At 42.3% G+C, this 24,678-nt stretch overlaps 2 protein-coding genes across 7 annotated transcripts; both read left to right on the top strand.

The window, feature by feature from the left end:
- Window positions 1-1,202: 1,202 nt before the first annotated feature.
- Window positions 1,203-5,736, top strand: LOC145411388 (uncharacterized). The gene is made up of 2 exons (XM_080281430.1): window positions 1,203-1,683; window positions 5,319-5,736. Exons 1-2 carry the CDS (start codon window positions 1,585-1,587, stop codon window positions 5,724-5,726), a joined length of 507 nt encoding a protein of 168 aa, XP_080137556.1. The 5' UTR covers window positions 1,203-1,584; the 3' UTR covers window positions 5,727-5,736.
- Window positions 5,737-5,751: 15 nt separating this feature from the next.
- Window positions 5,752-24,678, top strand: Nubpl (NUBP iron-sulfur cluster assembly factor, mitochondrial). Of its 6 annotated transcripts, none has more exons than XM_080281426.1 (8): window positions 5,752-5,927; window positions 15,815-15,946; window positions 17,134-17,256; window positions 18,374-18,413; window positions 20,589-20,773; window positions 21,658-21,849; window positions 24,225-24,322; window positions 24,555-24,678. In XM_080281426.1, exons 2-8 carry the CDS (start codon window positions 15,847-15,849, stop codon window positions 24,615-24,617), a joined length of 801 nt encoding a protein of 266 aa, XP_080137552.1. In that variant the 5' UTR covers window positions 5,752-5,927; window positions 15,815-15,846; the 3' UTR covers window positions 24,618-24,678. The 6 variants fall into 6 exon arrangements, with proteins under 6 accessions (XP_080137552.1, XP_080137550.1, XP_080137554.1 ...); XM_080281424.1 differs by having other exon boundaries at window positions 5,753-5,927; window positions 15,799-15,946; XM_080281428.1 differs by lacking the exon at window positions 5,752-5,927 and adding an exon at window positions 11,108-11,124 and having other exon boundaries at window positions 15,799-15,946.

Genomic DNA, 24,678 nt, shown 5'->3' on the forward strand with positions numbered 1-24,678 from the left:
CGGTTTTAAAAATGAAATGACAGCCTAGTTATGGAGAGGGGGAGGTATGAACATTTTAGGGAGTTCCGTGGGTATTCCCCCCCAAATTTAGGGTGGCCACTGGGACCCCACTGGACGTAAAGGTATAGTCATATGGAAGGTTGTGGTCAGATAAAGGTGGAGGAATATTTGAGACATTTCAAGACAACTAAGCCCGATCAGAAGTCAGGTGTATCAAAGCCTCGTCCCTTGATTGTTGCAGCGACTACTATGATGGTCCCTGGGTGCTGTGAGGAGCGAATGGAGTAGTGAAGATTAAATGTGTATACAGTGAGAGAGAGAGAGAGAGAGAGAGAGAGAGAGAGAGAGAGAGAGAGAGAGAGAGAGAGAGAGAATTTCCATTTCTCGTTTATCCATTTTGACTCTCCATCAATCGTCAGACGCCTTAATCCCGTAAGGGTGGCCATAAAGGAATCGCCTACTTGTTACCTGTCCTCTGCCATCTGGCTGCCCAGTGCCAGTCTCAAACTTAACCCCTAACTCATCCATAGCATCTTAGGTCTCCCTTTCCCCTTCTCTCTTTCTCTCTGTCCTATTCAGGCCCGTAGTTTCTTGCAGCTACAATCGTTTGGGGATAACCAAAATAAAAGATAAAACGGGTCCGAGAGAGAGAGAGAGAGAGAGAGAGAGAGAGAGAGAGAGAGAGAGAGAGAGGCCGCTGATAATAAGTTAATCACAAGTGTAAGCATTTTTAGTGTTACAGTCATACTGTGTGCGGAGGACACATAATTCTGATGTCAATTTCTAAAACCTGCTATTTAAGCTGGTACATCAACTAGCTAGCGAAGGTGACTGATAATTGTTTTTGTTGCTATGCGCGGAGGTCCCAGCGCCGCCACGAACCCGGACCAACCCGAGTCCTGCCGAGCTAACCCGACAAGGCCAGCGTGGTTGCCATTTTACATAAAGAAATACCAAACAAACAAGCTAATTAATGATCATTAGAGTATTTTTCTGTACCTGTTTTGAAAGATGAATGTTGATAAGGACTTTTCCTGCTGATTATTTCTGTTTGCTCTGCATAATATTACGGATTGGAAATAGGAAAGTTGGGCGTAAAGGTGAAAGTGTGGAAGCGTGGTTTGTGATTGGCTGTGTGTAGTGACGTCAGAGCCGCCTCGCCAAACCTTTGTTGTGACTCAATGGAAGAGGAGAGAGGGAGGCGACAGCACTAGGTCGCTCTCGAGTTTTGTTTGAGTTGTACAATTCTGGACTGGGTTCGGCAAGAATACGCCGTTTACATATATCACAGTAGGTGTTGGCAACGAATGGAAACAGTTCAGGCCGCTCCATCCTGACGAGTGGAGGAGGGAAGTGGCGAAAAGAGGAGTGGAGCTTTGTGGTCGCGACGCCATCTTATGACCAAAGCTTTCCAGTGTTGTATGTGGCGCAGTCTGCACAGTCCCCAGTACTGAATTGTACATTATTTGCTTCGCACATGAAATTTAATCAGCCAGTGGATATATTAGAGACAGTTCTGCTTGATTACACCATTTGGAAGCACAAACATCGCCTTCGGTTGAGGTTGAGCCCAGCACCCCCAAGATGGCAGGAACAAGGTCGAGTCCCGTCAGCCCTCTCAACACACGTCTCCCAAAGGCACAGCACAAGCATGTGGAGAGCGAGACCAGTACCCTTCAACAGGTGAGTTAATATTTTGGGCGTCAAAGTGCCAATTTTCTCAGGATGTGGACTCGTATGAAAATAATTGTTACTGCACCAGGAAGTCGAGGCCGTAGCTTCGTGTTAACTTGGAGCACCCAGTCCCATTTTAAACCCTGCCGCAGAAACACGTTAGTAGCTTTTTTTTTTTTCTTTTGAGTAGAAACTTTGAGGAAAATTGTATAGTGATAGGAGGCATATAGTTTTGTCCAGCCTTGTAAAGGGTTAAATTAGGTGATTACTTTGAGCTTTGAATTTTAAACATTTACTTATTCCCAGGATTATCAGTCAGACCAGTTATTATCCTCTTTTGTAATGCTCTTTACTGTAGGTGATCATAAGATACTTTGAAGCTGTTTAAAGGTGCATGGTGTTAGCTGGAATTAAGGTTAAATAGTTCTGGCTGAAAAGACTAAAGGGTGGAGTGTGTTGTTCATTTGAGTTCGCCAGTCTTGCCTATAATTACTGTACTGGTTTGTCAAGTTTAATAATTATTGATTGGAAAATTATGGATATTTTTCAGGGTGTGGGTTTATGATAATGGTATTGGGTCCAGTTAAAATGGAAATTGACATGATGTAACATCACAGTATACTGTACACTGTGGCAGCACCTGATGCTAAGGATGTTTTGTAATTATTAATTTTCGTTGTTTTCATTGCTGTTTGATAGCCAGACAGTAAGTATAGCTAGTGGGTACACAATTGCTGATTTGAGAGATTTACTCATCCTAGTGTGAGTAAATTGTATCCAGTTTTCAAAATGAATGAAATAGACTTTTTCCCATAATATGAAGTACCGGTATGTGTTGTGTAGTTGCATATGTACTTTTTTTTTCCCCCAAAATCATTCCACTGAAAATAGGTTTATTCTAAACATTCTGGTGTAGGATGCTAATATACTGTACCAGACATTTCATTACATAGTAGTGAGACCACATTTCATTACATTTTATGTTTCACTTTTACACACTGCCATTAATGTCAGTTAATTATTATAAATGTGTGAGTAATTAAGTAAATAACAATAATCCCGTCCTTCAGTTAGGCCTGTGTACATTTTACAACTGTGCTGTATGAATTTCCAGCTATGAATTTCCAGCTCCATGGGCTGGGTTGACAGGGTGCTGGCTAATTAAAATTCAAACCTTATAAAGTAACTACAGTATATTGTATTTCTGACTGACTCTGAACAGAATTGATTGATCTTTTCCTGGTTGTTGGGAAGGGAAAATTAATCAAACCATGTACCTTGGAATAAAATCATACCCTACTATCTTTGGTGGAAAGATTAGATATTGTGGCTGCCCTCATTATGATACCTTGTTTTATATTTGGCAACTCCAGGTGATGGTAATCAGTGTATGATGGGGCTAGAAATCTCTTAGCCCCCTAATGTGTGAGGTTTTCCTTAAGCTGCATAAAATTGATTAGCAGTAGAAAGTAATGTTGTTGTTAAGATATCATTGTAGTGATGGGGTTCTGGAATGGTGTTAAGTACACTGGGATTTATCAATGTATTGTTGGTAGTTTTAAAAAGTATGTAACTTACTGTACTTTCACCTGCTTTTTATGGGGGGTCAGCCAAGTCATTCTTCACTGATAAATGTTCATATTCCCAAGGTTATCATCCACACTGTAGTTTTCAAATAAGGCTACTTATTTTTGCCATCTGTCCTATTTGCATCTGCAGCTGTTATGGAAAAAGGTGTATTTGTTGTCCACAGCCTGTAGCCTAAAAGCTGAAGTTTTGTGTGTAGGTTTCACTTCACATGAGGTTGTAGGAACAGAGTTCATTGACCTTCCCATCCAAGGTAACTCCCACCTTTCAAAATTCTGTCAGAATATCTCATCACAACTGTATATATTAAGTGTTCCTTTTTTGCCATTAGTCACCTGTTGAGCTAACCTTTATAATGTTTTGTAGGTTAATTTCACATTATCAAAACTTTTTAGAATGTAAAATTCATTTTTATACGTCAGTTATCCAGACCTTTTTACTCCTTCAGGAGTATAGGAGCCTGGGACTAGGCTACTCAGTCCTGTCTTTCAGGGCATGGGTGACCAGTTTTGCCTGCCTTTGAGGAGCATTGTGTGAGCAGTAAACCCCAACCACCCCTTAGATGCAAATTCTTCTGGACTTTGGTTCAAGCATTTTAAGTCACCTGTTAGATGTAAACTGTTAGGTATCATCAGATTGGAGTATCTTTACCTACTAAATCACCAAATGTCGTACCGGGTATGGTTAGCTGTATGATTGCCGCAGAACATAGTAAATTGTTTCCTAGGTTGCAGGAAACATTTGTCATTCTGTCTAGTCACAGGAGGGCAGCACTAGGTTATGTTGTATGAGAGGATTGTGGATGCCCCCCACCAGGACCACTAAATGTTCAGCCTCCTCAGTATGATGTTGAAATTATTCTGGAAGCTGCCAGAAACAGTTAAAAACTATTTCAGTAACTTTTATGTGATGTCAGAAATGGCATCCATGATGAAATATTCCTCCGTATTTGTGATGTTTGGTTCTTAACATGATAGTGGAACTTTTTATTGTATCTTTCTACATTGTCATTTATATAAAAGCATTCTTAGCTGATAATGTTAGCATCACTCTACAGTGAACAGTAATTTTTAGTTGTATTTAAGAAAAAGAAATATACACCAAAGATATCTTCGCACAGAAATAATTATGGTACTGTGTCAAAAGTTTGGTGTTTTTACTCACTCCAGAACATACTAGAAAGTTTTCTCTCTTTGTTTTGAAATAGTGGATGAAGTAGTTGAACAGAATCTCCATTAATTTTTCATGAATGTATATCAGGCATGGAGCTGAAGCCAGCTTATTGGCTTTGAAGCCGAAGCCAAAGCCCTTCAAAAGTCATGAAGCCGAAGCTGTATGAATTTTATGAAGCCAGTAATCAGCTTCATGTCATAGTATCCTCTGGCAGCTGGATTTTGAAACAGTTTCCACTCTCCCACATGTTGTAAACATATTCTCTTCCTGTAATAAATTTTTTGGCCCTGGTGCTTCAGCCAGCAGTAGGGACTGAAACCAGCCCCATGGTTTCAAAGCCGAAGCCGATGCCCTTGGAAAGTTACAAAGCCTAAGTCACAACCTAAAAACCATGGCTTCCTGAAGCTGGAGCCGGCTTTGGCCCTTTGACTGATGTATATACCTTTCATTTTTATCTGTACAGCATAAAGAATGAACTTAGCAGTGTGAGATACAGTATCGACTCAGAAGTAGTTGTCCAAAGGAAAAACAACAAATCTCATCAGTCAATCACCACATTTCATAAACATTTTGGTATTAATGTACTTCAGAAAAATGAAGAGCACTAGTGAATGAGTAAAGTTTGTTCTGTAAGAATTTTTGTATGGTAGTGCTAGAGGATCATGAGTACTACATAACTATCTTCATGTAAAAACCACTGCCCCAACTTTTGATGTTCCACTGAATGTTTTAAATCACTTAATAGGTTAGACATTAATTTGCTTTATTCAGTAATAAGGCTTCTTTGAATAATGACCAGTCATTTTGATGTGTACCTGTTGTGAAAGATTCTTCAGTCAGGTATTTGAAGAATATTCCACTAGTAACAATAATGCATGTTACAGGCAACAGCAATGCGACCTGGGAAGCGGCGACACCAGTCTGCAGCCTCTCCAGTAAATGGACGTAGTGAGAGCAGGTCACCTAGGGCAAAGCAGAGGCCAGTTCCAAGCAGGCATAGCCCACCAACCATTACTGCTGCCCCTGCAGTAGCTGCAACAACTCCAGCTGTCACAACACCCAATGCAAGCAGCCCACAAAGATCAGACTCGTGTAGTGGCTCTGTTAGTCCATCCCAGCTTGCAGTGCCTCGTGTTACAGCTGAACCACCCTGCCCATCCCAGCTGCCCATGCCACCAGTGCACTGGATGGCTGCAGAAGATCAAGGTCCAGCCCAGCGACAACACTGCCGTGCTGTTACAGAGTCGCTGCTGTCTCATCTTACCTCCTCAGGCATCTTGGTAAAGGCTTAGTGGTGCTGGGCAGAATGGCAGCATGAGGCAGGGTGGCGGGGTCACTGAAAAGTGGAGTGAGCAGGGCCGCAGTCGGAACTGTTAACTGCTGCCTCCGCAGGGCCACACATCCTCTGCACCGCTGTCCGTGCCAGTTTCCTTGGGAAACTGTCCAAGTACTACATGGTGAAGTCAAAATGTTGATGATCATAGCTTGAACTGGTAACTACGATGTTCTTGTTCTGTGATACTGGTAGTGCTTACTGGCTTTATTGTCCGTGTCACGCAAAGTGAAATCACTGTTGTTGTTCCCACTGCGTGATGGTGTGTCCTAGCCAGCAATAACTGGGATCATCATGAGCAAGCAACCCAATGTCCTGTATTTTAGTAGAATCACATGCTGCATTGTGGACTTGTTAAGTATTTATCTATTTTTTATTCTTGAGGATTAGATGAATTTAACCTGTTGGCTTTCTTCGGGGAAAATTGGTTTTTAGCTAAAGATTCGGAATTCCAATAATTTGGAACATTTTCTGAAAGGTAACTAAGTTTTGCAACTTATCATAATAGCATTTCCACAATATTACAAACAATCATGCTGTTTAAAGTGTTTAGCAGCCAACTGGTGCTCATTATTACAGAAGTATGAACTAAAGTTTTGTGCTTAGATTTTTTGGCAGGCAGAATTTGTCTGGAAGTGAAGCAGTGATTGTTTGTAGTTGCTCAGCAGTGCTCATTTAGTGTCCTACTGTCTGCATCTCAGACAAAGATAGTATTTAGAAGCTAATATTTTATTATAATTATTTTGTGGACGAGTCATGCCATCAAAGGTATTAGTTTTTTGTTTTCATTTAAAGTATTTTACAGTTTTTCACAAGCAAGTTCATTTAGTTGGTAATTTAGAATATCAAATTGGACCACTCGAGCAATGAACAGCAGTATGGTTATGAGTCTTGTTGACCCTGCCAGAGTCCACAAGGTAATTAGTTGTTGTGAGCGGCGAGGGTTAGTGTTTCAGCACGCTAGGAGTGTTGGCGGTGGGAAGCCTCCGTGATATACGGTGTACCACAGTACTCTAGTCTTTGAGGCCCATTCTGCCACTCTCCAACCTACAGAATTTGTATAGACTATTTTTATTATACCAGTTTTTTATCAAGATTCACCTGTAACCGGTTGCCCAATTCATGTATATTATATATTATTATCGATCCAAAGGTAAGGTTTGGACCAACTCTTTATGGATGCCATGTTTGTAGCATGGCACTATCTTGTAATGTGCCACACTGATTGAGTATTGGTTGCGAAGAACAGGAGTAATTCATAACCGTGAGTTTGAAATAGTTGCATTGTGCTGTACAAGCCCGAGTGAATAATATTAAGGACTTGTGATCTCAACAAGCAGTTATTTAGGAATTTGCAATAGACTAACTAGTTGGATCCACATTCCAGTGTTCCAAGGGAGTAACCCTCGCAGTACAAATCCTTTAGGGCTGCATCCCTGCATTCTCCTGCTGGAAATGTGATCATGACAAGTGCACAATGCTCAGGAGTCTTGGTCAGTTGTTGAGGAACATTAGTGGCACAACAAAAAGGCTGCAAGAATCTGAGTTCTAGGTTAAGGACAACAGAGCCAGAGTCAAGCTGAGGAGTTGATGACCTGTAGGAGGAAGACATTGTCAGGTGTTTTGAATGTCCTCCTCTTTCCAGTCACAATTTTCTTTGTGGGGACCATGTTCTGTTGCATTTAATATTGTTAAGGGAGGTTTTCTCTTGCTGAGTAGATCTCAATAGAGGCTTTCACTTCACTAAGAGCAGTGAAGTCTCACAAAGTATTGTAATATGAACCAAAGCATTTTAATCACCATCTTATTCGCAGGTGCCTGGTGGTGTTGGCACACATTAATATTTAGCTCTACCTCATGTCAAGGATTGGTGGATTTATGATAGCATATCAAGTTTGGTTTCTAACGAAGTGTCATAATTTTGTACCACTTAGCCGCATCACAAGGCATACAAACAGGCTTCCGTGCATGTGGCGTTGCCAGTGAATGGGTGATGTGGGAAGAGAACTAATGTGCTGACCAGAGGGCAGAGTGCCACAGTCACAATGTCTGAGGGCTTCGTGTGCCTGAAGATGTGACACCTGTCGCTTAGCATTAAGTGTCGCTGTTTTGTAGTGTCCCATGCATGAGGACAAGCCTGACTGCAACCGATTACAGGTGGATATAAGGAAACACTAACACGCCCCCTGGTGTTAGCAAGGTGATGGCTAACAGTATAGAAGAGTTTAGGGACCATCAGTTCCAGGTAGCATCCACTATAATGTTGTCATCACTGCTAATACCAATAAGGAGACTTGAAGATTATATGTCTGTGATACTGCCATCAACTTCAACTCTCCTCCAAAGTATAAAATCAGATTATTTGCCACACTTGGCAAAATCCTAAGATATCACCATTGGTTATGGTACAAAGCAATCTATTTCAAGAGTTATTTGACAAAAAAACAATAGCAAAAAAAAAAAAGTTAAAGTATTCTAAGTTAAAAGATGTACCTGATACAGGTGTGATTGGAGTCCTCATTTTATCATGAGGTCTCTCTTAGTCTTATCCCCAACCCTTCATCCTTAATCCATCCATGGGGTTATTACCCTCATTGTTATCCACGAGATACCTCTCCACCTCAGTCATTGTAGATGAACACAATCAGGTCAGATCTTACTCTTTGAAATTGTTTTTTCAAATGTTTCTAGATATTGCTGTATCCCTGTTCTGTGGGATATTTTCATTCCTTTAATTTTTTTCATGTTTCTTCTACTCAGACTTGTATGCAAGATATTATTTGAATGTAATATTATTTCCAAACATGATACTCTTAGTGTGTGAGTGTGATGAACAAAGAGTATGTTGTATGAATGTGAGTTTAGGTTATGTCAAACTGATGACAATTGTTTGTACCAGTGTCCTTTGTCCTATATCGTGAATCTTTTGTAAACCCTCATCACGCGATCCTACCCTTTCCTCTTCTTGCCTTATCCTCAAATCCTTGCCCCTCCTTCATTGTGCCATCCTACCCTTTCCCATCCTTGCCGTATCCTTGAATCTGTACCCCCCCCATCATACCATCCTCTGCTTTCCCATCCTTGCCTTATCCTTGAATCCTTACCCCTCCATCATCATATTTTACCCTTACCCATCCTTGCCTTGTCCATGAATCCCTATTCCTTCCTCATCACACCATCCTACCCTTTCCCATCCTTGCCTTATGTGTGAATCCTTACCCCTCCCCCAGCACACCATCCTGCTCTGTCCCATCCCAAATTTATCCTTGAATCCTTACCCCTGCTGCTTCATATCGTCCTACCCTTTCCCATCCTAATGTTTTCCTTGAGTCCTTACCCCTCCAACTCCACAGTCCTACCATCCCATCCCCATCCAGTCCTTTCTGTTCCTAATCCATCCCATCCTCACCTTGTCCTTAAATCCTTATCCTTCCGAACCTGTCCCCATCCTTGGGTTCTCTTTAGAACCCTCAGAATATTACAAGAGAGAATAATAGACAAATCGCCTTGAAAGGGATCATCTAACATCCTCATATACCATTTCATTGAAATATAATTTGTCCACTCACCTCATCCATCCACATATCAAACTTCATTGTGCAGGTAAGTACTGTATTCAGGATTTTTTATAGGTGATGATTATTACTGTAGTTCATGCGATCCTGACTGGATAGCAAGAATGACAATTACTTAAAAGCAAGTTTTGAAGCTTGAATGCATTCATTTAATCAGGATCAGTGATTTGTCAGAACTTAAGATTCAGTATGAATGTTCAGTTCTAAACATATCAAGATGGGGGTTCAGGTAAGGTCCAGAGAGCAAGAAAAGAGACCCTAGAAGGAGCATTATAAAAACTCCCAGTTAAATGGGTCATATTCACCCACAATTCACCCCTGGAAGGAATTCTCGAGGGAGGTGTAGAAATGAATGCTGAATATGGAAACTGAATTGGGCATGCAAATGCTTGAAAAACTGATAAATGGGGATTACAAAATCAAGGCGGTTTTTAATATTCTGGTGGTTCACAATAAGGGTCGAGGAATTGGAAATCATGGTAGTTTATGGGAAAGCTGTCCTTGGTCATAGGTTAGTGGCTTGGGGGGGGGGGAATGAAATTACTATCAAGCTTTCGCCTGAATCCCGTAAGCGGTGGCTGTTATGCGGAGTGTTTTTAGCTCTACTCGCCAAAAACACTCGCAACTGAGCGGGGTCCTCTTTCCGGACCGGAAATAAAGGAATAGGGCATAAAAACTAGGCAGTACACCTTAACACATCTAATAGCTTATTTCAATACACTGTGACAATACAAACAAAGAGTTACAAGATATGATATGGACAGGGTTACAGAGTTAACTTCACAATAACATGTAGTACACACAGCACAGGCAGAGGGTAGAATTCTGTAATTATATCTTGATGGTGGATCTTAAGTTCAGTATACCCGTATTGTGACTATAGGCAGAGTGGGTGTTTAATAATCTCGACCTGATGCACTATGGGTGGAGTGGGCCAAGGGTCGGGAGAGTGACTAGGCCTATTACTATAATGGATTATAACACGAATCACGACAATCGCGGAAGTTATCTAGTCGCGAGGACACTGCTCACCGTCTTTTGGTTTTTATCTGTGTTCGGGTTCTATGTTTGAGTTCACTGGTCTCCCTGTTTTGCCTGGGTATTTTAATTCACTGTTACTAATATCATTCTGGCCTCACTTTTACACTGTCACTATTCACTCTTGTCTCCGTGATTTTTCTCTGACACAGGATCAGGTACACTTGTCACTACTGGCCCTTGTTGCCTGGGCTCAACGCAAGAGGCGCCCGGGCGTGAAAGGGGGCCCTACTGAGGAGTCCCCCTGTAGGAGGCAATGGATTGTCCGTAGGGGCGTCGCTGCCCGGGGTTTCTTCGTCAGAGGGGTGCAGGGAGGCTCTCCCGTTTGGGGGCCTCGACCTGAGAGGCCCTCGTGCTGGAGCCTCGTCGGTGGGGTGCAGGGAGGCCCTGTGGACTGGGGGCCTTGACCTGTAGGGCGGCCCCCTGGACTGGGGCCGAACAGCTGCAGGAGGCGGGCCTGTCGCCTCTTCTTTTGGGCAGAGAGTCGTGAGAGAGTAGAGCTCAGGTAGCTTGACTCTGAGGCCTGCCGGACCGGTCTGGGAGCCTGGGTGCTGCGGTCGCCTTTAGTGAAGGGCGCCGTCAGGGGCAGACTGCGGCACTTCTTCTCCTTGGCGTCCGTCAGGGACCGGGACCGACCAGGTGTAGGCGGCAGGTCCGACACAGGGCCGCGCCACTACTCCTGTAGTACCTCGAGGGAACCACACCTGGAGGGAGTAAAAGAGGGGCGTCCCACGCAGCCGAGAGGTGAGAGGCCGGCTGCGCAAGGGACCTCCTCCTCCGGGAAGACCTCGGGGATCACGGATGAAGGACGTACAGTGGCCGATCCTTCCCCCACAAGTACAGTGGCCGATGTGGCGGTTCCGTAATCTCCGGGGCTTACAGCCGAAGGGCGTACAGTGGCCGACCCTTCCCCCACACGTACAGTGGCCGATGTGGCGGTGCTGCTCCCGAAGGAGGAAGAGGCAGATGAGGGGCTACACCCTCCCCGGTACGTACAGTGGCCGATACCGCGGCCCCACGGAAAGTAACAGAAGGACGTACAGTGGCCGATGTGGCGGTGTTACTCCCGTAGTAGGAAGAGGTAGTGGATGAGGGGCGTACAGTGGCCGAACCCTCCCCGACACGTACAGTGGCCGATATCGCGGTTCCTCTCCTCCTCTCTCTGCCAGTCGGAGTGCGCTCAATAGCTGTCACTCCGAGGCCTTTGCCAGTCGGAGTGCGCTCAATAGCTGACACTCCGCGGCTCTCTCTGCCAGGCGGAGTGCGCTCAATAGCTGACACCCCGCGGCTCTCTCTGCCAGTCGGAGTGCGCTCATTATAGCTGACACTCCGAGGCCTTCTCCAGAGGTGGCTGTAGCTGAAGGGCGTACAGTGGCCGAACCTTCCCCCACACGTACAGTGGTCGATGTGGCGGCGCTACAAGGGTAAAACAACTGAGGGGCGTACAGTGGCCGAACCCTCCCCGGAGTGCACTGAGGCAGTACCGCGGTGTTGCTTGGGACTGACTCTGGATCAGTCCCACCCCGAACCTGGTTGGTGTTGTCCCGTCCGCAGGGTTGTCTCTTTCGCCGGCGTAGCTTCCGTCGGGGCGGTTGAGGGGTAGAGGGACTCAGGGCAGGGGGGCACCGATGTTCTTTTTGCCCCGGGTTGACCTCACGGTGACTCGGCCCTCCGTGGTGTCCTTCTAGGATGGGGGTGAGGTGGCGGCTTGGTGGTAGGGTGGGGGGTGGTGGGGTGGCTGGTCCGGCGGCGGCAGGTATTTCAGTGGCCACAAACAAATCGCCTCCCTGTCACCCTGTCGAACGCCATTTCACTGCCCTGCTGCCAGCTTACAACTTTCCGTTCTCGAGAAACTTTTCCACTAAAAACCTAAGAATTGTGGTTTACACAACCTCTTCCCTTCTTAAAACCTCCATGCTCTTCAACTATATCTATCTATCTATTGCCAGACGCCATAATCCCGTACGGGGTGGCCATTTGACTCTGAGTTTTTTGTTTTACAGGGAGGGGCACTAACCCTCCACCAACCCACTTGACACGTAGGGAGCACGTATGGTTTGGTTATATGGTGTACCACCCAGCGTTGTAAATGGTTTCTTGGCTTACAGGAAACCATTTGGCTTGTCACTCAACGTAAAGCCACCTGTAACGGAAAGAAGACTGACAAGCCAAATGTTTCTTGGCTTACAGGAAACCATTTGGTTAATTCCTCTGTTATTTTCCTAACTCGATCAAAAAGTATCCTACCATATACTTTTACACTAAGAAAACAAATAGCCCTATGATTACCACACACTTCTTTTTTTCCCTTTTCCTTTGTATAGGGGAATAAAAATACCGGACTTCCAATTCTCCAGGACTCTACCTTCCTCCCAGGCCAATCTGCACATCTTCCATATCCATTCTAATACTGTCTCTCCCTCATGCTTCAGTATTTCACCACACACTGCTGAGGCTTTCCCCAAGTTGACTTTCTTCATTACTTCCGCTACTTCCTCTCTTCTCACCTCCTCTCAACCATCCTCCAGCCACTAATGCTTCCATTACTTTCATACTCTTATGTTCAACAATTCCTTAAAGTGTTCTCTCCATCTGCTCACTTTTTCTCCCTTTTCCACTAGCAATCTACTGTTTTTATCTTTCAATCCCAGGCTACATCACCTTGTCTAACTCTCTAATTTACCTCTTTCCAGAACATTTACTTTCCCTCCACTTTACACTCAAAGTTCCTATATTCCTCATCCACTCTCTTACTCTCTGTTACTAATCTTTTCACCTCACTTCCTATCTCGATATAATTCTCTCTTCCGCCTCAACTTCCTCCATGATGCTGTTTCTCATCCACTCACTATTTGCTGTCTTTTGCGCCACAGCCTGTCTCACCTCCACCATGCAATTTCTTGCACCCCCTTTCGTTTTCTCTTCACCCCACACACCACCTCATGCCGCGCAGATTTCTTCTGCAAACATCTTGCACACTTTCCACGCCCCCCATCTGCTCCAAATCATACCCAATTGCTCCTCTATTTTTTTTTTTTTTTCATCCGCTCGCTGTGGAGGCAAGGAGCACCTCCATATCATAGAGCTCGGTTCCGTTCAATGTCGGGGATGATACCCTCACAACGGCACCCCTTGATGTATCTTCTGGGCGGTGCTTATCGTAGCTTGGGTCTTTGGGCTTGTGGCGGGTTATTCATCCACTCTCCTGCAGTACAAGATCACTATCTATCTATCTATCTATTGCCAGACGCCTCAATCCCGTTTGGGGTGGCCACAAACAAATCGCCTCCAAGTCGCCCTGTCCCCCGCAATTTCACTGCCCTGCTCCCAACTCACACCCCCCACTCTCATATACCTCTCCACCCCATTCCTCCATCTCATCCTCGGCCTCCCCCTCCCTCTTCCCCCCTCCACCTCACTCACATACACTCTCTTCGTCAGTCTTTCACCCTCCATCCTCTCCACATGGCCAAACCACCTCAGTGTGTTCCTCATAACGCTTCCTATCACATCCACATCCACACCACAAAGCTCCTTTATATTCTCATAACGCTTCCTATCACATCCACATCCACACCACAACGCTCTTTTATATCCTCATTCGTCAGCCTGTCTCTCCATGTGACTCCACAGACTCCTCTTAAATAACTCATTTCCACTGCTCTCACTCTTGACTTGTGTCCTTCCTACAACGTCCAAGCTTCACTTCCATACGTTAGAGTTGGTATCACAATACTGTCATGTAGTAACTTTTTCACTTCCATGCTCACTTCCGTTTCTTATCACTGCTTTCAAAGAACCAGCAACCTTTCTTCCCTGCTGTACCCTTTCAAGCACTTCACCCTCCAAACCTCCATCCTTACTCATCACACTACCCAAGTACTTAAACGTACTCACATTTTCCAATTCCTCACCATCCAACCTCGCTGTACATTCACTGACTTCACCTTTCTCAAAGACCATCACTTTACTCTTCCCTACATTCACTTTTAGATTCCGTTTCTTACACACTCTCCTAAACTCATCCACCACGCCTTGCAGCTCCCCTTCGTCTTCTCTCAACAACACAGTATCATCTGCAAACAACAGTACAGGGAGTTTCCAAACACTACCCTCTCTCACCAGGGCCACTCCAACATCCACTACCCTACCTTGTACCTCTTTTATTACCTCATCCATATACAGATTGAACAACCATGGAGACATGACACATCCCTGTTTCAACCCAACTTTCAAAGAGAAAAATTCACTTAGTTCACCATCCACACGCACTGCAGCCTTCGCACCATCGTACATACTCTTCACAGCATTCAACAACTTCCCATCACACGCACAAAATAAATGTTCTATACACCATCGTAACCCTTGTGTTTAGTCAACAGCCAGTCACGCTAGAGCACCAGTGCAGGGGAAAATAATACGCTCTGGCCTCAGAAAATTAGGAAATTGGTGGTACACTTGAATTTGTTGGAAATTTAAACTGCATTAAGAATGGTTCAGGAAATCATTTGGCCCCAGGCAGTCTTTAGTATGACGCTTCGCTGAGCCAGTGGCCGAGCACTGGCATCCGAAAGAAGAATGAAAAATTGAGAATTCGTCATAATGGGAAATTTCAGAATTTTGTACACTGGGACATTATTTAGAGCTTCCAACCACATGTATCGTCGACATTTTTCGAATCACAAGGATAAGTCTGTAAGTACTTTTGTGCTTCGCAGCGATACCCCGTGGAGTAGGTGGCTAGGGGTTTTGGTTTGGGTGATTATAGTTACCCCAGTACACTAGAATACATGTCTTCTGACAGCCCCACTCAGAGTTATAAATGGGAAATATTTTCTCAGACAATAGACTAATCCTGTAGATGCATAATCCATTTAGATTGCCTAACTCATAGTATACAAGTAAGCATTCAAATTTCAAGAGTGGTCTTTCTGGTAAAAGTGAAATATTCAAGAATGCGACAGTATCATTGGAAATGTTTCAAAGTTAATTTGGCATAACTAAATTTCAACATTGGGTTGGTGAAATGTGTTTCTTTGGTATCACAGTGATTTTATGCGTGTTGGGATAACATAGGGTGAAGGACTTCACCTCACCACACATAGCTTGTCACTGTCTGTGGCTGGTAGTTGACCACAGTTTTTTCATGATCATCATGGCTTGGTTAGGTCACATAAATGTTGTTAGAAACCATGATATTCATGTTACAAGAAACCAATACCAGTACATGAGTAGGCTGTTGTATGTCTAAGAGTGTTTAGATAAATGCTGGTAAAGTCTGAGTGTCTTATTGTAATGGTGTAGCAGTACAGTATTTATTTTAAATAATTCTATAGCTGTGCTTTATTATTAGTTTTATTATTATTTTAGTAATTATTTTCATTGTTGTTGTTATTGTTTATTATTTTTCTTGATTAGGGCATACCCTCTGCAGGAAGCAAGCTGACAGATCATCAGAAGAAACTCATGAAGCGTGGTCTGCCAAAACAAGTAAGACTCCCAAATGTTGAAAGCACCATAGTTGTGGCATCAGGGAAAGGAGGAGTTGGAAAGTCAACAACTGCAGGTAATTATTGAAATTCTTAATGTAATGTAGATTGATGAAGAGTAGCCTGTACTTTTAAATTTTGGACCTTTTATTCCATAAGATCAAGTATTTGCAGTCTTACAGCTACCCATATTTCATCTGTAACTCAACATTCAGATGAGTGAAAGTTTGTGGTATGAAATATTTCACTGTTGACCAGTAGGCATCTCCACACACTTGCCAGCATATACCACAGCATCAGCTTCAGTACAGTACATACTGGTAGTGTGCTGGAGAAATGGTAACTGAGGTCATTAACATGAGAACAGAGTTATTTTATAAACTGTGGGAGGGTCAGTGGGCAACATTAGATCATCTGAGCCTGGCCATTTCAAGGCACCTTCACACTGCCATGTCAGCTACCCCATACGTCACCCTAGTTCACCAAGGCACCAGACTTCATAACATGCTAGTTTTTTGCTTCATTTCATATGCCAAACAACTTTATGTATTCATAATTTCATTTAGGTAAGAATATGTACTAACATGATGTGAAAGAAAAAAATGACAATACCGTACTTTTGGCTTCTAACATTAATATACTGTAAAATAGCTGCTGATTTGATTTATATAAATTGCTGGGTTCAGTAGACAACACACATGCAATCTTCATCACTCTGGATTTGCTGTCACTTGTTTCATTTATAAATAGATAAAGGTTAACTTACAACCCTTTTTTGACAGGTCACTTATATCATCATTCTTGTCAGTAATACTTGATATAGTTTCACCATCTGTTATTGCGATGGGAATTCCTGCAGTGGTAATTTTTAGAAGCTCCCACCCCCCCCTTCCCTCAAACTCAGACTCAGAGAAAACTGAGTCTGACCCAAAATATGATCTCATTGCATCAATAGTTTCCATCTTTGCTTTTTCTATGAGAAGTTTGGTAACAAGGGCTCCTGATTTTGTTTCCTTATATCTACCAATGGGAATGGACCTCAGTGCCCTCTCAGCATCTCATGTAGCAACAGATACCTTAGCCTTAGTAAAGTAATATTGACATAATTTAGCATTGTGCTGTGTTCCTATTGACTGTGTAAAAAGCAGTCAATGTGCAGGTTCTTGTAGGTAATGTACCTACTGTACTCTTGTCTACAGGTACCCAGCACAGTGTAGGATATAATGATTTGTACTTTAATGCTAAATCTTTGTGTTGTTTACAGTGAACTTGGCCCTGGCTCTGGCAGAGTGTGGTGGGGATGGTGTGGGGCTATTAGATTTGGATGTGTTTGGTCCATCCCTTCCTCATATGATGAACCTCAATGCACCTCCACAACTTGACACAAGTCAGCCATTTCACATGCCAGTAAAGTAATGTTTCCTAAAAGATCTCTAAATTGAGTACCACAAGTCTTGCTAGTTTTAGTATTTGAATAATCATCTCTTAGGATGCTGCATGCTTGTCGTATGGCATGCTTTTGGTGTGGAAGGTTTAGAGAATGTGTGCCTTTTTTATTTCAAGAATTTTCCGAGAAGTGTTTATAATACATTAATAGAATAAAAGAATAAGTAAATCAGCCTTTCTTCTTGCTAATAAAGCAAATGAGAAGACTTTGTGTACCATCATTTGCATTTTTGGGGGGCCATTTTTGATCATCAGAGCATGTTATATCTCACTAGTGATCTGTTGGCAGGAAATAACTACCACCACCCCATCATCCCAGACAAAAGTTGCATCAGCTCATGAAGCATACATGCTTCATGCCAAGAAAGCACTTATGAAAATATTAAGCAAGATTCAGGAAGGCATACTGCAGGTTACCAGAACTGCCCTCTGAAGTGCATTCTGCAGGCAGATTAATCTGTCTTGCAAATTTATGTTCTCTCTGATAGTGCCAAGAACCAGTTTCAATAATTGGTTTGTGGGCACCTTCTGGGGTGCTTGCTGCAGCCATATTAATCTGTCTTAAGTCTGATACGTTCTGACTCAGCCAAGAACCAGTTTAAAAAATTGTAGCTCATGAGAACCTACTGAATCCTTGATCCATCCATCCATCCATCCATCATCCAATCCTATGTTATATGTCAGAATTTTGTGAATGTTTGTAAGCAGTTTGGCTTGAAAGTAAATGTAAATGTTAATATTGTTTGTTGGGAAAGAAGGTGAATCTCGGATGCCTGGGTGGTGCTGAATGTGGCACAGAACCTCCTACCAAGGTGCCTCAACAACTCACATTGCATGAAAAATTTAGTTTTTAGCTGTACAATACAATGTTTTAGTATAGGTGCCTTGTTGAGGCTCCTTTTTTTTTTTTTTTTTTTTTTTTTTACAACTATATGACAGAAAGTTTTGAAAGAGTAAAATGTAAGTTAGTATTGAGATTTCTCAAGCTATCAAATGGGTAATGGACTTAAAAATGCCTAAAACTGGTGTTATATTTTATACATTTATCTGTCTTTCAGATGACGATATGATTCCTCTATCAAATTATGGAATTCAGTGGTGAGTAGTACAAGCTCTTTGCATATGTATTTAAGACCAAATGTTGCATATTGTGAGGGTTGGACTTTGTTTTACATACATTTTCGCATGGCCAAAAACATATATTTCCCCAGTTACGGGTTCACAGAGGCATTGTTTATTATGTTGATGACCTTCTTTCTGAGCCTAACCAGTACACAGTTGCATTGCTGCCTTTATGTGCCAGTGAAGTCCCAGTTGATATAGAATCTAGAGGAAGCAGTATCCTCCAAACTACAGGTGACTCGACTACATAACACCAGCCACGAACACCCGTATCACTCACTTTTTTTTTCAGAGTAGAAGAATGTGACATAATCACACACTGTCATTTTTAGTTCCACAGGAGTCATGGCTGTCCTGGGCTGTCGCAAAAGAAGTTTGTCCAAGACATTAAGATGTAGAAACAGTCCAACCTAGCACACGAGTACATCCAGTTGTCACACCTGTCCCCCCTTTAATCACCTTGGGCAAACTTTGTGAAATGTCAGTACTTTACTGAAAATTCCAAGATGCCATCCAGCTATTCCATGGCAAAACAAATCAAATGCCTTCACCAAAAGCAGGTAGACCTCACTTTCACTAACCAGATTGTTACAGTTCTTTTGTCCAGCGTTCACCCACTGATTTGGTGTCAGTGCTCAGAGGGGTCACAGACAATAAATAGTAGAAGCTGTCCATCCCCATGCTGCAAAGAATGACTTCAGAAAAACCCTAATACTGAATTCAGTTATGCAAGGGTGCTGTGTAGTGTGCAATGCTAAGTAGAATAAGTAGTGATAGATGAGGGCCCTTGCCATCCATTCTTATGGTGTAGTGACTACATGGACAACAAGGCAGGAAACCATTTACTGTACACTACATTGGGTAATAATCACACAACCATTTAAAGGGAGGCATGGTGATCTTCTAGGATAAGGAGCTCCAGTCATATGGGGGCCTGTAAAGGTTTCCATCAGAGAAACGGTTGGGATTTATTGCCCACATAATGCTACATGAAGGTTAGTGAGGCTGGTCACCCTTGCTTTTATTGTTGTGACTGCATAGCCTAGACCCAGACTCCTATGCTCTTGATGGGACAAAAAGGAGTGGGTGATAGACTGATAGATAGAGATGAGGTCACAACAGTGTTAACAACACCTCAGGTTCCTTCTTATGTCCAGTTGTGATAAAAATGGGAAAAATACAAATTGAAGACTAAATTATGCAATTTTAGGTGATTCCATGACATTTTCATTGGTACGTACAGTATTTCCTGATATCTGAAGAATTGTACATTATGTGTGCAGATATTTGATTTGATTGTTTTAAGGGCCCCTGGTGGACAGACAGGTGAAAAGAATTGTGTACTTTAGGGGTTATCATTTGACTGAAAGCCCTAATCCCGAAGCATTTTTGAAAGCAGTTTAAAAAGAAAAACAAGTTACCGGTGTGTGGATGGTTTGCATGTTAGGTAGAAGTTAGAATTTGAAATGTTTGAATGATGAGTGAGTGGACGTGTGGCCCATTTCTCTGAGCAGTGATTGAGAGTTCTGCACTCATGCTTTCCTACTTCCTTTTGTGGATCCCGTCCACTTGATTTATTATTAGGAAGTAAGGTTACTACATGACAGTATTGTGATACCAACTCTAACGTACGGAAGTGAAGCTTGGACATTGTTGGAAGGACACAAGTCAAGAGTGAGAGCAGTGGAAATGAGTTATTTAAGAGGAGCCTGTGGAGTCACGTGGAGAGACAGGCTGACGAATGAGGATATAAAGGAGCGTTGTGGTGTGGATGTGGATGTGATAGGAAGCGTTGTGAGGAACACACTGAGGTGGTTTGGCCATGTGGAGAGGATGGAGGGTGAAAGATTGACGAAGAGAGTGTATGTGAGTGAGGTGGAGGGTGGAAGAGGGAGGGGGAGACCGAGGATGAGATGGAGGGATGGGGTGGAGAGGTATATGAGAGAGGGGGGTGTGAGTTGGGAGCAGGGCAGTGAAATGGCGGGGGACAGGGTGACTTGGAGGCGATTTGTTTGTGGCCACCCCAAACGGGATTGAGGCGTCTGGCAATAGATAGATAGATAGATAGAAGTAAGGTTAAAACAATATGATGATGTTGCTATTTGTAAGTGTTTACTGGTCATTGTAATCTGTTTGTTAATATTGTTACAGTATGTCAATGGGATTCCTGATTGAGGAGAAACAGGCAGTTGTGTGGCGAGGACCAATGGTAATGTCAGTTGTACAGCGGCTCCTATTGCGCACTGCTTGGCGCCCCATCAAGTACTTGGTGGTGGATCTTCCTCCTGGTACTGGAGACACTCATCTTTCCATCTCTCAGCTTATTCAGATCACAGGTTAGTGTAGTTGCTGCTTTGGTTACAAAATGTTTCAGTAGCAGATGTCACTTGTCCACAGGCTTGTCTTCAGTAAGATCTGACATTTCACTGAGGCCCTAAGCAGTCTCTCTAGTGAGAAACGGGGGCATCAGCATAGCTTGGCCATTGCATGGCATCTGTGATTTAAGTCTTTGTCCTATAGTTGTGACTAAAGCTTCAGGGAAGGAAATGGTGAAATGTAAGACAAACGTAATGGCTGTTTAAAACTGTCCTTGACTTCTAAGTTAAACTTTTTTTACATTTACTATATATTACAGTCTTTTCTTATTCACTCTAATGTTTTTAATTTTTTAAATTAAATATTTGACTTTAATATTTTGTCGGCGCCTGGTGGTTTAGTGGGTAATTATTGCACTCCAGTCGGATTGAGCCGGTGAAGGTTTATCCAAGGGGTGGTTGGGGTTTATTGCTCACATAATGTCACTCAGGGATGAGTGAGGCTGGTCACTCTCATCTTAAATGTCAGGACCAACTGCCTAGCCCCGGGCTCCTACGCTCCTCATGGGGCAATGTAGGATTGGATGATGGATGGATGGATGAATATTTTGTGTTGCTTTAAAGACTGTAATATATATAACCTATATAAAAGGAACTGTGAGCATTACCAAATCTACATGACATTTTAGTCCAATGTAATATGGAAGTGAAACTGACACAGTAGATTTTTCATTACTACTGGTTGTTTTTGTAATTCTGATACTTTGAAATGAACTCTTAGATGTATGTATGAAATAAATTCTTAATAGATCATTAGTTCACTGAATTTCAATTACCAAGGAACTTTTAATACTCTTTTTGGTGCTCTTTTTGATAACTTTGCTGTATGGTACACTGTTTAACAGGAGCTGTACTGGTCTCCACACCACAAGATATTGCACTCTTAGATGTTCGTAGGGGTGCAGAGATGTTCCGAAAGGTCAACATACCAGTGCTTGGGCTAGTTGAGAACATGAGCATCTTTTGTTGTCCCAAGTGTGGGCATCAGGAACACATTTTTGGGAAAAAAGGAGTACACAGGATGGCTGAAGAACTAGGTGAGTATGCAAGTTGTCGTTTTACAAAAATGATTTCACTCTGTATTCTCCCATTTGGTGGTTTGCTTCAGAAATAGGCTTCAGGCCATTTTTGACACTAGGCAGGCATTACAGTAGTGAGTAGTAATTGTCCCAGGCACAGTGAGCAGAGAAGGTGGATCCAGTCACATTAGGAATCATCCCACTTCGTGTCATAGGGCATTATACCCTTCCGTCAAGGTCATTACCATTATGTCATGTCTGTTTGCATTGAGGGTCTGTGGGATTTACCTCCTTTTCCTTTGTAGTCTTCAGTACCCTTGTTTCAGTTGTTGGGTGTTTATCCAAAGATTTGCTGTGCTTTCTTTATTTATTTTTCATAAATAAGTTGCACAGGGATTACTGGTACTGGACAACTGTGAAAATCATCCATATTGTTTGTTATCCAGGCCAATTTGAAAGGGAAGAGGAAAGGTAGGCATCTGAACTCTTATTGATATAAGAGGTATCATGACCTTGGGATACTGTAATGAATGATTAGTTGTATTACAAGAAATGGTGCTAAGGCACAGCAAACCCGTCCCAGGCAGTCATTTTAGTGATGACCTATAAACACAACAGGATATCTAGTCAAAGATGTCACATATCAAATGTGGAGTAAATTGGGTGAAAATTGACAATTTTATGCCCATTTAAAATTTTAGGCCTGGCCCACTTGACATTGACCCCCCTACTGCCAACTGGGAGGTGACCCCCATGATGTAATGAGGCATGTTAGAGGATGCAGATTTGAAAGATGCACCTTTAGGTTTTGGTTTCATGTCAGTATGATGAATTTGAAAGGAATTGTGGTGAAAAAACTTTTTTTTTTTTTTTTTTTTTTTTTTGGGGGGGGGCCCTACATCCTGGGTCTTGGCCCAGTTTGGCCCGAAATTTAATCATGTGATCAGAGGGTCATAGCCCATCATCCTTGTAATTTTAGTCAAAATTGCACTGGTAGTTTTCATGTAAACTTGTTAACAGACAGACAAACAAACAAATAGATAAACCAAGTGAAAACAATACCCGTCCCTTAGCCCCTCCAGGGCAGGGGCGGATAAAGATATAGCATGACATATATAACAGTAAATAAAATTAACATACCTGTACCTGTATAAGTTGTTGATAATACTGTATGAACTAGGTAATGATGGTAGGCATGATGCCGCTATATCACATTGCCACCATCCAAACGAGTCTCCTCAGTCAACAGACAGTTGGGAGAACACCACCACATGTATGTACCATAATTGACAGACAGACACATGGGATTATTACTTCTGTAACGGTAGTGCAGCAGTGTGTTGCTATATCATCCAAAGCCTTTCTGTGAGCCATTGACACTGGTTATGGAAGAACAAACCAATGACCTTATGCTGGCTAGAGTTACTTGAAAGGTCCCTCATGGCATGCCCTTTTGCATGACAAAGGTACTATGACATTAGAGACCAGCTGTACCGTAAAATATGGCTGACCTTTATCGCTTCCCAAGATGCTTTGTGGCATATCTTGATTTACCCCAGGTACCATACAGTACTTGCAATTAACAGTCAGGGATTAGAAGTACCAGTTAATGGCAGTCCACTGTTTGTGCTAAGCATTACTTCCTGCATCTTCACACTAGCAACTGTCATACAGAAGGAAGTGATGCACCTGCTGGTAGAGGTCCTAGTACTGTACAGTAAGACCTTGATAAATTGGAACACATTGGGTTCTGACCTTTCTGACTTAGCTAAGATCTTCCCACATTTTTTCATATGTTCAGGATTTTGCTTTTGGCACAAAATGTGTGATTATCCCAGACACATGCACTGTCTCTTGTGGTGGTGCTGGTCGCTGCTTCCCACCACTTGGGCATTAATCAGTCAAAACCTATTCTGGTGGTCAGAAACAAGATGTCTTTTACCCATCACTGTGCCTGAATGGGATACTTTAAATCTTCCAGTTTGTTTCATTTGTAATTGGTGTATTTGTCAGTCTTTTTATTGATATAATGTTTAGTTTGTATGGTATAATGTATGGTTTGTATAATTGGAGAGAAGTAGTAATGCATCCTTTTCTGAGCTCATGAATTCTGGGATGGTTCCTCCAGTTACCACATCTAATGCTTGGATGGTGCCCTAAGTAGCCATACTGTAGAGCCTCTTCTTAAAGATCCTTCTAAAACCTTGATTGCTGTGAGTGAAAAATGGTTTCTTGGTCCTGTGAAATTTGTTATTCTTATAAGGGCATTATTTTGAAGTGTTCATGGTAGGAGACTAATTGTGCTTATGCCTATATACTTAACAGGTAGAGATCAGGTAAATAATCATTATTTTCTGCAGTTCTCAGCATATTGATTTATGTTCATATGGCAGGTGTGGATGTTCTGGGAGAGGTACCATTAAGTCTTCAAGTAAGGGAAGGAGCAGATAGTGGCAGACCAGTTGTTGTGGCACACCCCACCAGTTCTCAGGTAACAGATACACTAATTCAGTCAGACCTTTGTATTTTTGCTGTTGTTGTTGTGAAATGGTGAATAAATAATGTTTTATATATATATATATATATATATATATATATATATATATATATATATATATATATATATATATATATATATATATGTAGATAGATAGATAGATAGATAAATATATATTGGAAATTACTTATTGCATATTGTAATTGGATTTCTATATATATTTCAGGCTTCGGCATACTACAACATTGCTGAAAAAATCATTCAAAAGGTAACAAATTTTAATAAGTGAATGATAAAAGATTTATGTACAGGAATTGTTAATAAACCTAGCACAGTAAGTTACTGCAGCA

Source organism: Coenobita brevimanus, chromosome 89, assembly GCF_032717465.1.
Source record: "Coenobita brevimanus isolate Jiangsu-jjx chromosome 89, ASM3271746v2, whole genome shotgun sequence".
Lineage (NCBI taxonomy): Eukaryota > Metazoa > Arthropoda > Malacostraca > Decapoda > Coenobitidae > Coenobita > Coenobita brevimanus.